The sequence below is a fragment of the Habropoda laboriosa genome, unplaced genomic scaffold (assembly GCF_001263275.1).
Source record: "Habropoda laboriosa isolate 0110345459 unplaced genomic scaffold, ASM126327v1 scaffold64, whole genome shotgun sequence".
Classification (NCBI taxonomy): Eukaryota; Metazoa; Arthropoda; class Insecta; order Hymenoptera; family Apidae; genus Habropoda; species Habropoda laboriosa.
The window spans coordinates 1,036,647-1,051,041 of NW_017100183.1; the positions used below are offsets into that span (position 1 = coordinate 1,036,647).

Here is a 14,395-nt window from a genome sequence, read left to right on the forward strand (position 1 = left end):
GAAGATCAACGATACACAGCCCAAGACTAAGAGTCTCGAGCAGGATTACGACGAGTACCTGAATACGCCGGACAACGAGAAGGAGGAGGATCTCATCAAGGCTGGAGTCGAGGAGGATGGCATGCAGGCGGACGTCACCAATACGGTTAGTGGACGATTCTTTCTTACCCCTCCGCGTTCTCTATCGGTGATACCGTTTCTACCGTGAATATAATCGTAGATAAAATCAGATTCATAGGCGAGCCACGTCAACGCGTTAGCTGGGCAGTTTAAGCTCGATGATAAACGACGGTCAGCCAAACAAGTGTTGTTCCTCGCGAATGCTGCGAGAGATTTACGATCGTTGTACCGTCCGATTGATTATGCAGGATTAGATATCTCTCCGGTGTTCGACCTTGATAACGTTCGCGCAAATCCACGCGTACGAAGGAAATTCGCGCGGACCGACCTCTCTCCGGAGAAATTTCCTCTGGAGAGGGAGAACGTTCGACGGCATCGACGGAACTGGAAATCGTAAAGCCTCCGCTGGTTCCCCCGTATCGATCTTGTCGACCATGATTAAGATCGTCGTGGCTCGATTTCACGGAGCACGCTCGCGACCGCTCGCACCATGCTACACGCGAGAGAATCCTTATCGATGCATCGTAGCCTCTCCTCGCATCTTTCTCGATCCTCTTAAAAATTCACGGCGAAGAAGAAGAGATTCGCCTTGAAGGATCCTTTCCTGGCTCGTCCTTGGCAATAGAGCCTCGCGAATAGAGTGCCAGACGACTATTTCGGGTTCGACCTATCTGCTCGATGACGTTTCTCGACCCTTGCCACTCTAAACTCGAGAGCACTCGTTCGGAAGGGCGTAGTCACTCTTCCGAGAACTATTTTGAATTCGTTGCACTTTCGCCGGTGGTTATTAGCGTCGGGAGTATCAGCGCGACGCGTAGAGTGGTTCTGCTCACCTATGGTGGGTCCAAGATTAGATCGACCTTGGCAATGCAGACACGCGTCGACCGGTCGCGCAGACCACTTTTATCCGCGTCAAAATTCTCGAGCTGTCGGTGTTCTGCAGATACGACCTCGGGAATACCGCGGCTGCCGGGCGCCGCCGCTCTTTATTACTACCTCGCGCGAAATCGATACCGCGGGAGTCCGGTCCACGATACCGCCGCGGCTCGCCCTTTGTCCAACCTGAGTCACACTCCGCTCCGACCGTTCAGGATGTTAACCCTTTAACAGCGTTCCATTGCAGGACCGTTTAGATACGTCGGCGAGAATATCGGCTACGATACAATTCACCAACCCACACAGAACGAGGATAAACGCGTGTTTCCATCCGCGTTGGTTTCGCGCTTTCTTCAAACAAATAGCGTAACTCCGATAAGAATACACATTGTATATGATAATCAATTCCGCTTGAACCTGCGATCCTTGGGAACGCTTATCTCGACGAGAGCGATAGTTTCGCGCGCTAGTCGTCGCGAACTGGGTCATCCGTCTACGAACCCAACTTTTTTCCCTCGACATCCTTCGCAAGCAATCGTCACGCGATAAGAAAGGGGAAAAAAAAGAACGTCTTACGAAATGAATCGAGTTCGCGCTAACTATGGAAATTCGTGTTGTCCGAGAGTAGCGGCGTGGGTTCGAGGAGAAAATAGATTGAACTTGGTTCCGCGAAACAAACAGAAGGGGAGCGGGAAAAATAGAAATTCCTTTTCGAACGGGCTGAAAGGGGCGTTGATTAACGAGCGCGAATTTCGGAGATGAGCGAAGCCAAGAGGAGCATGCGACCGGTCCGAAAGACAACTGGCCACCAGTATATCGAGCAAAAAGTCGAGGATCTAGATGGTGGAATCTCCTCGGGGATCGCCAGATGCATTAATCGGAGCGGCACAGCTGTCGCGCGATGTGAAATAACACTGTGGCTGTGATTCTAAGTGATGGCCACGTGTTACTACAAATCGTAAAACTTCTTTTCTTCATTGTTCGTTTCACACCGGTGATTGATAATAGGAAGTTGCGCCAACGAATAAGTCATTCCCTTGAGAATGAAAAATTGCACCTAATTTCACCATCTTGTGCGAAAGATAAAACTGTCGTCTATCGAGGAATAACGAGTGACACGATAATGAAAAGAGAAGAGGAAAGTGAATCGGAGGCAGCAGACAGCGGTACACAGAGAGAGGAAAGATGGGAAGAATTCGGGAGGGACTGCTGGTAGCAACTCCAATTAGGAGGGTCGGTTTAAAAGAAAAATCGAAACGATTCCGGTCGAAAGTATGCCTCGAGTTCAACATCACCGATTCACCGCGAGTGAACACCTTAATTCTACGGTAGTCGGTCTCTCCCCCTCTGTAGAAACGGGAGGGAAGAGGGAGGAGGAGAAAGAAATCGAGGTGGCTGTCGTCGCGATCGCGGTTCGGCCTTTTTCTGCCAATTTACAAAGGTAAACCCGCCACGTTCCATCGGCGATTTACTTCTACGAGTACATGCCTGGCACAGAGTGGAATTACTGCGTCGGGTAATTGAGCAATTCTACGTGCAGTTCCCTCCTCGTGGTTTCCGCCGCGATTCTCCGCTTCGATCGTTATTAAAGGGAGTTGGAGCTCTCGCGTCCATCTCGAAATCGCGCTGTAAACTGGGATCAATCGAACGATTAAGTAATACGTCTTTCGCTCGAATAACACTTTAGCCCGTGAGAAAAATCCAAACTTTCCCATGTTTCTTTCGCGTAGCCGCGCTTCGAAGCGTACCTCGGGGGCGTGTACAAACTGTTCGTTGTATAAAATCAAGAAGCGTGCAATTCTCATTCGGTTACTACGGTTAATATCAGCTTGGCGCGGAAAGAAGAATTACAAACATGTCGAATCTAGCTATTAATCATCGCTCTCGATGTATACATTTTCCGTTGACAGCACGCTTAATGTACTTACATTAGCAATTCATCTAACACACGACCTACCTTCCAAATGGGAAAACATCTTCTCGTACTAACGAGATCATTGCTACGCGATTAAGCAGGTTTCTTTTTTCCTTCTCGAACGGATAACGGTAGTTCCCGCCTGGTCTCGCCAGACAACAATCGTTCGCGCAACACACCGCGCTGTTTTCCTGTCGTACACCTCCGCGATAAAATTTTATGGTAATCGATCGCAGCTGGCAACTGGTTAGAAGAAATGCAGTCGAGCACCCGCGCGCGATATTGCTGGTGCGAGCTAAAAATGGTAGCTGTCCGCATGAACGGAGGTATTCATATCGGATGAAACGATTTCAAGTGGCCGAGCATGGAATCTGTTGTACGAAAGACGATTCGTTTCTAAATCCAGAAGAGCCAGGTGGAAGAGTATTGGTAGAAACGATCGTTTACGTAAACTACAGATTGAACTCTCGATGAACTTGATTCTTTTCTCTCCTCGTTCATCTTCGTCCGATCTTGCGAGCCAAAAAGTCTCGTGGTGTGCCACGAACGAGTTTCACCTGTCCACGCGGTGAACGCTCGTAAATCAGTCGTAAAATATCACGAAGGAAGCTGATGGCGACCGCGCAATAAAATTCGTGGATTTTGCGTGAGAAACTGGAGAAGAGACGAGTCGTGGTTCTTTACCAACGAACCGCGAATACGAAGAGGGACGACCCCTGGATAAACTGTGGCAAAAATACCACCGAATTCTCGGCTCGACTTCTTTCTCTCTTCCGAGCAGTTTTAAACGGTAATGAAGACATCCACGGCAGGCCAGATAACCGAGGGCAGGCATCAAAAAGTGTAACGGGCGTCGATTATGGAGAGGAAGATTTTGTGTAGTAATCTGTCGGGAGGATGATTCATCGCCCCTGGTGTCTAACAGCAGAAAGAAGCCGCTTGCATGCAATTAACGAATCGACAAAAATAGGCCGAATTCCGGCGAATTGTGGGCTAATCTTTGCGCGTGTTTCATCCACTGACTCATCCCTCGCGACCGTAATAACGGTATTTAAATGGCAGTTAACACGGACAGCCGTAAAAATGTAATTGGAGAAGAATAAAGCGGCTGTGCGAGGAGAAGGATGAAAAATTGCCGAAGACTTTGTGAACAAACGTGTTTCTATTTAGTCGACACCCGGCTCGTAATTCAAACACGTTCGCTCGAAAATTGACCGATTTCGTCGCATCTTTTATGTCATCGCTTTGGAGTACAGTCAAACCTGTCGTTCGTCCGTGCCAGCGACAAACGACAAACGGTGTCCACTAGTGTCAGTCCGCAGAATTAGAAGCTGGACCGTGGTCAGAATTCATATTGTACCGATCCCCCCGTGTATTGCTGTCTCGTAAAATATATTTACACATGGAATCAGGGTGTTGCGTGTTGGAAGAAATTACGGTTGCCCGCTAATCGGATGAATCACGAATTTCTCCGGCACGCTCCTTTTCGGTTTGCCACGGGACGGTTGCGCCCAAACATGCATAGGCTAATTAATTCTTGGAAGCTCGTCTGCAACGAGGATTGTTCCGCGGATGGATCTGGACATGTATGCATCGTGGGATTGGAAAGCATCCAAATGCACGTAATCCGCCGGTTATTTAACATCCCATCCGTAATACCGGCGATCGGTGACGACAATGCCTGGTGACTAAGCCGCTGCTAGTTTCGTCACGAGTAATCAGCGACGCTACTCTTAAATCTCGCGAATAGTCCGTGAAGAGTGAGAATATCGTGATTTAACCCGTAACGTGAAAAAGTACGAAAATAAAGTTTAGAAAAAGTAAGATTATTATACACGAAGTTTATTATTTACGATGCAAAAGTCTGAAAAATGACGGAGGTGCTGTTGTTTTGCTCCGCACCGTAGAGATAGGAGAAAATTGAAGGCTATCGGGACTATTTGTACTATATGTATAATACCAGTTCCACCGTACTTAGAGTACATATTACAAGTGTAAAGCTCTTATCGCCGTTCTTATTGTTTGTCGTTAGATGTTGGTTCAGTATGGACACTTACGATACGTATCTTTTCGCATGGGTCAACATTTAGTTCACACCTGTTGCATCTATAATAATATTGCAAACTATGCCAGACTGCTGACTCTCGATGATAAATTAAAGAGTATCGCCAAACACAGCTAGATTTATACACATACAAAGCACTCCATTCTTTCCTATTCTCTTCTACGCCCAACAAAGCTTCCTATCCAACTTCTACCTACACGTGTGTACCTAATATCCAAACTTGTGGATACACTATAAAGCACAGCGGCACGGTCGACAAGTTGGAACGGTTCCAGGTCGAACCACTCTTCTCGATCGAATTATTAACCGCGGAGATCCCGTAGACAAGCGTCTTCCGCAATGAATCGGTCGTTGCTTCCATCTAGTCTGATAATATCGATTTGGAATTAAGCTCGACTGGGTCACAGCTGTTGAGCTCCGCTTGCGAATTCGGGTCATTCTCGTGTCCACTTGGAGCGCCTCCAACGTCGCGTATTCTCGCGCTTGTGTACCGATAAAATCCAAAAATATTTGCCTGCTGTCCTCCCGAGCCAAACCAATCGCATCTACGGCCTAAATCTAGCACCCCGATACGAATTAACGCATACGAATAATAATCTCCGTTCGAGCGAAATTCAATTTCGATCCCTGTCTCGTAACTCGTCCGACGATAATTAGCGGATCCAATCGAGGCGTTAATTCTGTTTACACTGTCGATCTCCCGATACCCTAGGGGCGGTCTCCGGGTTTCCATTAAATCTCCAATGAAAACGGCGGGAAGTAATTTGGTTTCGGCAGGCGGAAAGGTTAAATAACACGTTACCACTTTTTCCACCAGGTCTGCACGGGGGATGAAGTGATTATAAAGAGCCCTAGGCTCGAGCCTTTGGTAGATCGGCCATCTAAAGTGGTTACAGAGGCGGACGAACGCCTGTTTACCTTAGCGGAACTTTAACTGGGTTGCTGTTATCACCGCCAGCAGGATCATTAACGTTCTTCTATCACACGCACGAGCTATCGTCTTTCCTTAGCTACTTGTGTTCTTTATCGTTGGAGCGTAAATTTCTTTCTCCCGAAAAGGTGCGCGTCGTTGAGAAGAAAGAAAATCGAAATACGCAACTCTGTTCGTTGGCTAAGAAGCAGAGATTATCACGCACGATTTCACGTGACGTACCATTTCCCGAGAGGATTAAGCGAAGCCACTGGAATTAGGAACCTTTTGGAGAAAGAACGCCGAACCATGTTCCCTACCGCTTGCGGATTCCTATGCCGATCACGTCCTATTCACGGGACACGTGAGCAACCGGTACCAACCGGCGGACGGCGAATTAACCGTGGAAATGCCTGTTTACGAGACAAAATACCCGGGGAATCACAATACCACGAAATCCCAAGAGGAAGGTAGAAACGGTGGCCTAAGCGGCCGCTGATGCCGCATAACGAGCCTCCAGGTTGCTAAACCACGAACAACCTCTGGCAAACTTTCGGTGGATTTAAATTTACTCGGGACACACACAGCAGGCATCCATCCGCTGCTTTCCATCGTATTCTAGATTCGTTTAGAATCTTCTTTCGAGATCCACGGTAGATTGTAGGTTGCGAACGATCTCGCGTGCTCTTGGGTGGTCTGACGAAAGTTGAACGTGTCCCCTCCCTGTTCGTTTATCATAAAGAAGCTTTGTGCTCGATCCAGAACCGGGAGAAATGCTCGTTCACGCGCTTACCGTGTAATTAATCCTTCGATTCGAATTTCTAATTTATTCACGCTCCGACAGAGATTTCTTTGCCTCGTTCGAAAAAGTTCTGACCAACGTGTACGGCCGTTACGTAGAATAGTGGTAAGTCGACGAAATTCTTACGCAGCCGGTACAACGTGCAATATTCGGCGAGGAATTCGTTTCGATTCGAAGGATGAACGTTTCGTTCCCCAGAGACGACCCACCGCCGTCTCCGGAGCATTCGAACCGATTTACGCGACGTTCGTGCCCCTCGAATTTACGACGGGGGGAGCCATTTTCATTGGCCCTCGTTACCGACCCATACTCGCCACACTGTCGCCATCGATTCAGGGAACCGACAATCAGATTTAGCGCCTCGAGATTGCGATCGTTAACTCTGTTCGGTTCCAGTTGCTTTCTTTTACCCTTGTAACCTGTGGACTAATAATTCCTTCGGCGTTATCAGGATCCGCGACTTCTGACGACAGGAATTCTGTTGTCGATCATACGATACGCTAACAGGTAGCAATCTTACGCGGGTATTGATCAATCGAGAAGGAAAAACGACGCGGAAAAGCTGCGTGCACGGAAGCTGAACAACTTTCCGAAGAAAGTAACGATATCAGGGAGTAATCTGGGGTATGCGAGAAGCGAGACAAGTTGGGATCGCGGCTATCCGGCATCGTAAAGTGTGATTTATTCGACTCTCCCCACGTCTCGGCCGTAATTATCCCGTACAGCGCGATATATAAGCCAATTTATCCGGTGCGACTCGTAAAGTGGCCGCGACTCGATGTAATTCGCGCAATTTGCGCGGCCTGATTAGCCGCGCCTGTCGTTAATGCGTGCACGCGATAATTATAATATCGAACGACGGCCTGCCTATCGAACAGGTGAATGTTGCTCGAAGCGAATCGGTGGGCGACGACGAGATATCGTGGAAAAGTGGAGAGAGAACCTGCGGGACTATCGGACATCAACGGCTGAACCGGTGTTTCCGCAATATACCGTCGTTTATGGCCACGGACGTTGTTAAAGGCACAATATTGCAACCGAGAGTGTAATATAGCGTCGACCTTATGGAGAACCCAGGGTGTCGTAAAGCGATAAACCTCGTAAAAATGGAGAGAAAAAATACAGGCGCACTTTTAATACGTGGTACACTTGAATCGCGAATTAGCACCTTCGAGTCCCCAATTATTCGCGGTGAACAACAATCTGACACCTTTCAGCGTAATAATTGAACGTTACCGCGCGGAATTAGCATAAACCGAGCCACCGGTAGGAGGAAGTGCAACACGAAAATGCAAGGCGGTGATCGATCGGGGCATAAGAAAAAGTAGCGAAAAAGGACATATTCAAATTATCAATCGCGAAGGCTTATGCAAACGATGTTAACCGATACACGTGTAATTGCACCTCTACCGGCATAATAATTTTCATAATAAGATATATCGCACCTCGGTGCACGCGTCCATTTCCATGAAACTTTTCCGCTTACGTCTATGAATGTACATACGGACTCGTTATTAACCCTTCCCGAAGTTGCTCCAGTTTAGAAGGGACGACGTCCGAGGAAAAAGAACGACTTTCCCTTCGTTTCAAGGCTGAAATCTCTACCTCGCTGCGAGAGCCGCTCGGTTCAAAGTACCAAGTCGAACGGGTTATTTGGGCAATCACCGCGCGTGCCATCGTGGTGCAATTGATGACGCAACGTTAGACACGGTGCAATGTTAGCTCGTGCCAAGAGCATAAAGCGTTTTCAACGGTGAACGTTCCAGCGGAGGACGAGTGTGTGCGCGAGCAACAGCAGCATCGACTTCCAGAAAACACGTGGTTCTTTTACCCGGTGGCCCCGAGTGTTTACATAGATGTTCCGGGGCGTCTGTTTGCTCATCGTATACCTCTACCTTCACGCTACTTTACGATACTCGTCGTTGCGTCCGTACGAGCCGCCTATATTTATGCAACGACTCTCGATTCATGACTCGCCGCGCGATTTTATCCAGCGGCGCTAACCGCGTTACGATTATTTCGAGAGGACTCTTGTGTCAACAGGCGATTATTCAAATTTTTCTCCGCTCGTCTATTAGAGCCACTCGATCACTCGAGATAACGATCGTTCGATTAATGAAACATCGTAGAGGCGATTCTTTTTCTCTTTCCCACCGCTACACACGACACTCCATTTGTCGCGGATTGTCTTAACGTTGTTATTAACTCGTTCCCCGTTTATTATCGTCGGACAGCTAATTTCCGGGTTTTTCTTAGCCGATAATATCGATTACAGTTAAAAGTCGCCGATACCAGTTGTACTTGTAAATAATTAACAACACCGAACGATGATTTACATTCGAGAGACAGGCGCCAGGCTCCGAACGCGACAAGTTATCGTGTATCTCGTTCTCTTCGTACAATGGAACGGCTTATTTAAATGCACGATTGATAACCGAGGTTTCTAATTAACCATACACCTACCGTGACGCGACGTTAAACGTCGGTGTCGATCCCGAGAAAACTCGAGGATTTCAACGCCTGGCGGAGAGCAAGTGTAATAGTAATAAAACAGTTTCGCAAGAAAAGATCGACTTCTCGCGTGGCGGCGCGTACGACTGAGGTCGTCCCGAACGGGGGGAGATCCTCGGTGACAGGACTATCTATTAAGTACGTTGCAAAACCGTCGCGTTAATCAACGCTGATCGCGTTCTCGGTGCTTTTTTTCTTCTCCTCGATCATCGGTCGAATCTGTGACAGCCGCGGTTATTCGCCTACTTGAAGAATACAGCCGTTCGCATTCCCTCGCTAAGAGGATCGTAAACGTTCCCAACTTCGGTTCATAAATCAACGTGTCGTTTTGCGAGTTAATTTTACCTTGGTCGCGACAGCAAGAAGAAACTCGAGACAGAGACGGCGCACAGAGAAGCTTCAAAGGAGAAGCTTTTAATTTTCAAACTTCCACGCTTGGTTACAATGGTTCGCGCTAATTACGGCGGAGTAATTGAAAGGTACGAGAGATTCGCGTGCAACAAAGCATCGTCGCGGTCGATTAAAATGCAACCAGGGAATAACGCGTGAAACACGATACACCTCGCGCTGCTGAAGATTTAAATTCACTCGTTATGTGACAATCGGTCGCGGACGTCTCGTTTCGTCCTACGCACGGCTAGCCTCCATAAATATGCAACCGAGGGGCCCCGCGAATGTTAATGCGCGAGCCACGCTAAAATTAATACAGCCGATCGTGCGCTGCGTTCGTTACCTGGCTAGACCGGCCTCTCGGCCGATGGAATTTTACCTTTGACATTTCACGTGGAATCATTCGGATGGTACAATCTGGCCTTTGCCATTACACCTCTTATCGTACTTCCAAATTCGAGCCACGCTTTCTTTCTCGTATTCTACCGTTTCTTCGTCGGTCTTATCTTTCGGACCAACTGTCAAATTTCTTATCCTTCGCAATGTTTTCTCCCGAGCTGCTACTCTTACGAATTATCAAGTATCCACGGGCGGTCCAGCTAATTAGACGTTGAGAGAAACCGTGGACGAGCGTCTGCACCATCGTTCAATTTTTAATAACGATCGATGGGCGAAATTTTTCGTTTGAAAATTAAGTCAAACTTTGGCGGCCTGTGTCTCAGTAACCACTCGATACAATTTCAAAATTCAAGCGCCACTTAATGCAGTCTGCTACATACTTGAAAACTTGAATTTTTCTCCAGTTTTTCGCGAAACAGCATCACAGTGCGACTTTTCGCGCGTATATTAACCCTCGCGATAATTGGCGCGCGTTCAAATCGATGCATTTGCAAGTATAAAGAGTCGACTGTGTCCAGTGGAAGGAAACTTGGTCCGAGAGGGAGGCACGCGCCTGATTGGATATCGCTAGATCGAATCGGTCCGGTCAATTTGTACGTACACGGAGGATAATTAACGAGTTAATTAGCATCGAATTCGAGAGAAAGCACGAGGCGCGGGACGATTAAATTATAGGAATGCCAGACGTCTCTACCTTCGCTCCATTCCATTCGACGCGACGCGCAGCCGTCTGCGTTAATTGCGCGAGCCATCTTCGATCTGTACGTTACAAAGAGATGGAAAGGGAGTCGAGGACGAGGCGAAAGAACGTGTATACGCTATTTGACACTGGAGAAACAGACTTGAGAAACGATTACACAACGCGGCTACGTCATCGACGAATTTACAGTTATGTTAATAATCATCCTTGAGTAGACAACTTCCTATCGCGATCCTGTCGCGAGCGAAATCGCGTTGAGAAATTCTCGGCGAATCGACCGAGAACGAGAAGAGAGAGAGAGAGAGATGATGAGTTAGCCTTCCAACGGAATCTCGTTTATTTTCCCAACGCGGAGGAAATGGTAAATTTCAAACAATACACCTCTACCGTCGATTCATCTAACACCAGATCCCAGGCGCGAACGTTTAATCCGCGGATGCTGATCCAAGTCGAGTTTATCGCGCACGCGTGCACTAGCGCGGTTAATGCCTTCACGATCTCGCTATAACGTTACGTGCTTCTAAGAACGAGAAGAAGCTTTTCGCTCTATTATTAAGAACGACCTATCGGATAGAATCCTCGCCGTTCCAACTAACATTTCGCGTAGTAGCGTACGGTAGCGCGGTGGAAAAGCGAGATATGGCACGGTCCAATTTATAGCCAGCGTGGAAGCGTACACGAGAATCATTATGGCAACAGCGACAACGTGGCTCATTATTATGCGTCGACCTCAAAGCGTCGCGAGGCACCGGTAACAACGTTTTGTCCCAACGTTTATTTTCTCACGCCTCAGTTCTGACTGCTTTACGAGTCGCCTCTGACTTCCTCTTCAAAGTGGATTTGATACATTTTATTCTGCCACTTTGGTATATACACACCGTCGTTTACATACTTCTCTTCCCCCGTGTGAACTTGCCTCGATTTAACCGATCTAGTTTTACCATTTATTCAGACCTTACGTAATACTGTAGCAAATGTGGAGGGTAATTTGTAGCGGGTGATCGTCTGTCTGTTAAGTTAAATCTGACATGCTTGTCTGGTTGAGCAAATTCGTATCACCGAGTGAGACTAGATAGATAGGGTTAATCTTGCCGATCTGAATCACAAATCTTCGTCATCCGTTAGCGATCTTCGAGACAAAGAAGATTTCGCAAGCGTGTTGAACCGTGGTAGCTGTTTGTTCGTGCACATGTTTCCCTATACGATTCTATCGAGAATGTAACAACGAGCGATGGAAGACACAGACGTTATAACGCTCCCTTCCGTGCCATTCGTCTTTTAGCGACGTTGGCATTCGCTCGAAGCAACAGTTTCGTAACGCATTCAGGCCCCTTTCCCAGAATCCTCGCTACGCTCGCGCGAATATTAATGACGCGAATTCGTCGATTCCCCATTGATGTCGCCGTTCCCGAGTGATTCACAAGCGGGGTGAACGCGTGAGGAATTTCAGTGACGCGTCTGCCCTGCCTCCGATGCGTCACACACTTCCACAAATACCGATACACCGTCGTTCGCAAGTATTTCGTCCAACCGACTTTCTACACCACGATTTTTATTCGTACAGGTGTCAACTTTTCCAACGGAACGATCAATCTTTGTGACAAGTAGCGTCGAATAAGGTAAATCGAGAAAGTTGTGGTTTTCTTTTTTCTCGAAAAAATAGGAAACATCGTAGATAAACCGACGGAGGAATACTTGTGCGCGGTGGTGTACAAGAGGAATAAACGTCAGGGAAACGCGTCGCTGTCCGCGCAAAAACAGACACCGAGAATTTCATCAATTTCACCCGATAGACTCTCTAATTCCATCCGACAGGCCGTGATTGCTATGTCACGTTGTTTTGCCTCGATTTGCATGCCGTGGAAGCCATAGAAGCTGACAGGCTCGTTGCCTACGTCGCTGTTCTATTCGGATACCAATGGCCAACTTAATTACTTCATTCTGTTACGTGCCCGAGCACTTTATCCGTGTCTCGAAGCTTGTCCCCCTAATCAAAGAGGACTCTCGCAATTTTGCTGGTGACAACGCTCGTTTCATTTCTGGACCATTTTTCTACAGCCTCTCTCTCTCTCTCTCTCTCTCTCTCTGGTCGTTTCAGCTTTCACCCCTCCCCGTTTCTTCTTTATCCGTTACGACGAGCACGACCAGTGACGTAAAGAGACGCACTGTACAAACAAACAAACGAACCAACGCTGCGAAGTGTCAAAGGTGAAGACACGCATCCACGTCGAAAGGTCCCAGCTTTCACGGTGCAATAATCGCGCACGTAACAATGGTAATTGCACCGGGAGAATGGTTCTCTGTCCTGCACGGCAATTATCATAGCGGAACAGCAGAGGTGTCCTCCGATTGGGGTGAGACTCATCTCGGAGGAGCAACGACCCTCTCTCGTGGCACAGAACTCTACAACTTGGTTTACTAACATTTGCCAGCTAGACACCGCGACAACCGTCTATCTTCAGCCACCGCTGGCTATTTCGGCGACGAACGCGCCAAAGTATACAGGCATCTCGTTATGCTATGCACCCTTGCACGCTGAAAGAGAGAGAGAGAGAGACGATCTGGCGACGAGTGAAAGAGGATTCTTCGCTCGCGTTCTCTTACTCTCTCAGCTTTTCAAACGTGTTTCTCTTGAATTTTCCTTACTTTTCAAACGGGTAAAGATGAGACGGAACAAGGATGGATTTTTATACTTGATACTATATACCGGAGACGACGCGCATAGCATATGCGAGCTGCATCGCCGAGCAACGGTCCCCCGAAGCATATCAATTTTGTAGAAGTTGCTTTCACGTAGTCAGAAGCATTGAAAGTTCGTGGCAACGGTGTTCATTGGTACGCGCGGCAGCGAGTCCTTGATAAAAGGCCTCTTCTCTGGGCGGGCAGAAAATTTTTCACGTCCACTTACATTCTAAAGACACCTTTTGTTGCGTCACGGGCTCGCGCGCACGCGATTAGTCACGGGATATTTCCGAACCGGTGAAAACGGACAGGCTGTGTCCGTCGCGTCGGGTTAAGGCCGGTACTCATTGAGCTGTTGCTTTGGGAGTCGAGCTGGTAGCCGCTGGGCTCCTATAAGACAGGCGTTAAACCGCCTCGAAATAGACGATAAGAAGAAATGGCGAAATTCGAACTCTATCTCTCTCCCTTTTCTCGATCCTTTTGCTTTTGCGCGGCACAGCCGACCGGTCCCGAGGAATCGTCAGTTTCCCAGCTGGAGTTGATACCCGTTGGATCGTAAAGTTTCTTCGTCGCGTGAAAAATTGCCAGCAGAATTCGGAGGGGCAACGGTGCGATTCGCGTGCGTAATTGGACGTAACCCGAGGCCTGTGACATTTGGAGGAGAGGGGTCGAGAGTGGTGCGACGGCGTTGATCGTGTGTCGTGGAAGAAAACGGCAATTACCGGCGTCATAAAGCACGCACGAATGGGGGAAGAATAGGTGCGTGTAACAGCTGAGAGTTGGCTCGCGAAACAATGCGCCTGCCTTCGGCTTCAATTATCTTAATTATCTTCTCACGCCTGTGCGGTATAAATTGCGGGTCGGACACCTGTGCGTCGTCCCCGCGATACCGAGCTCTTACGCGCGACACAATGTGTCCAGTTTCGATCGACGAGTTTCCGTTTGCCGTCAGAGATAAAGATCGACCGGCTGCCAGCTCTTATTTATCTACACCATTGTCTAAATTACATTCGTAGCAGCGGTCA

At 48.0% G+C, this 14,395-nt stretch overlaps 1 protein-coding gene across 1 annotated transcript in view; it reads left to right on the forward strand.

Moving 5' to 3' along the window:
* Positions 1-14,395, forward strand: part of LOC108579197 — a 58,307-nt gene that overhangs the window by 1,388 nt on the left and 42,524 nt on the right. The window contains 1 exon segment of the mRNA XM_017942669.1: positions 1-145. This exon segment is cut by the window's left edge and continues 26 nt beyond it. Coding sequence (XP_017798158.1) covers positions 1-145 — 145 coding nt within the window.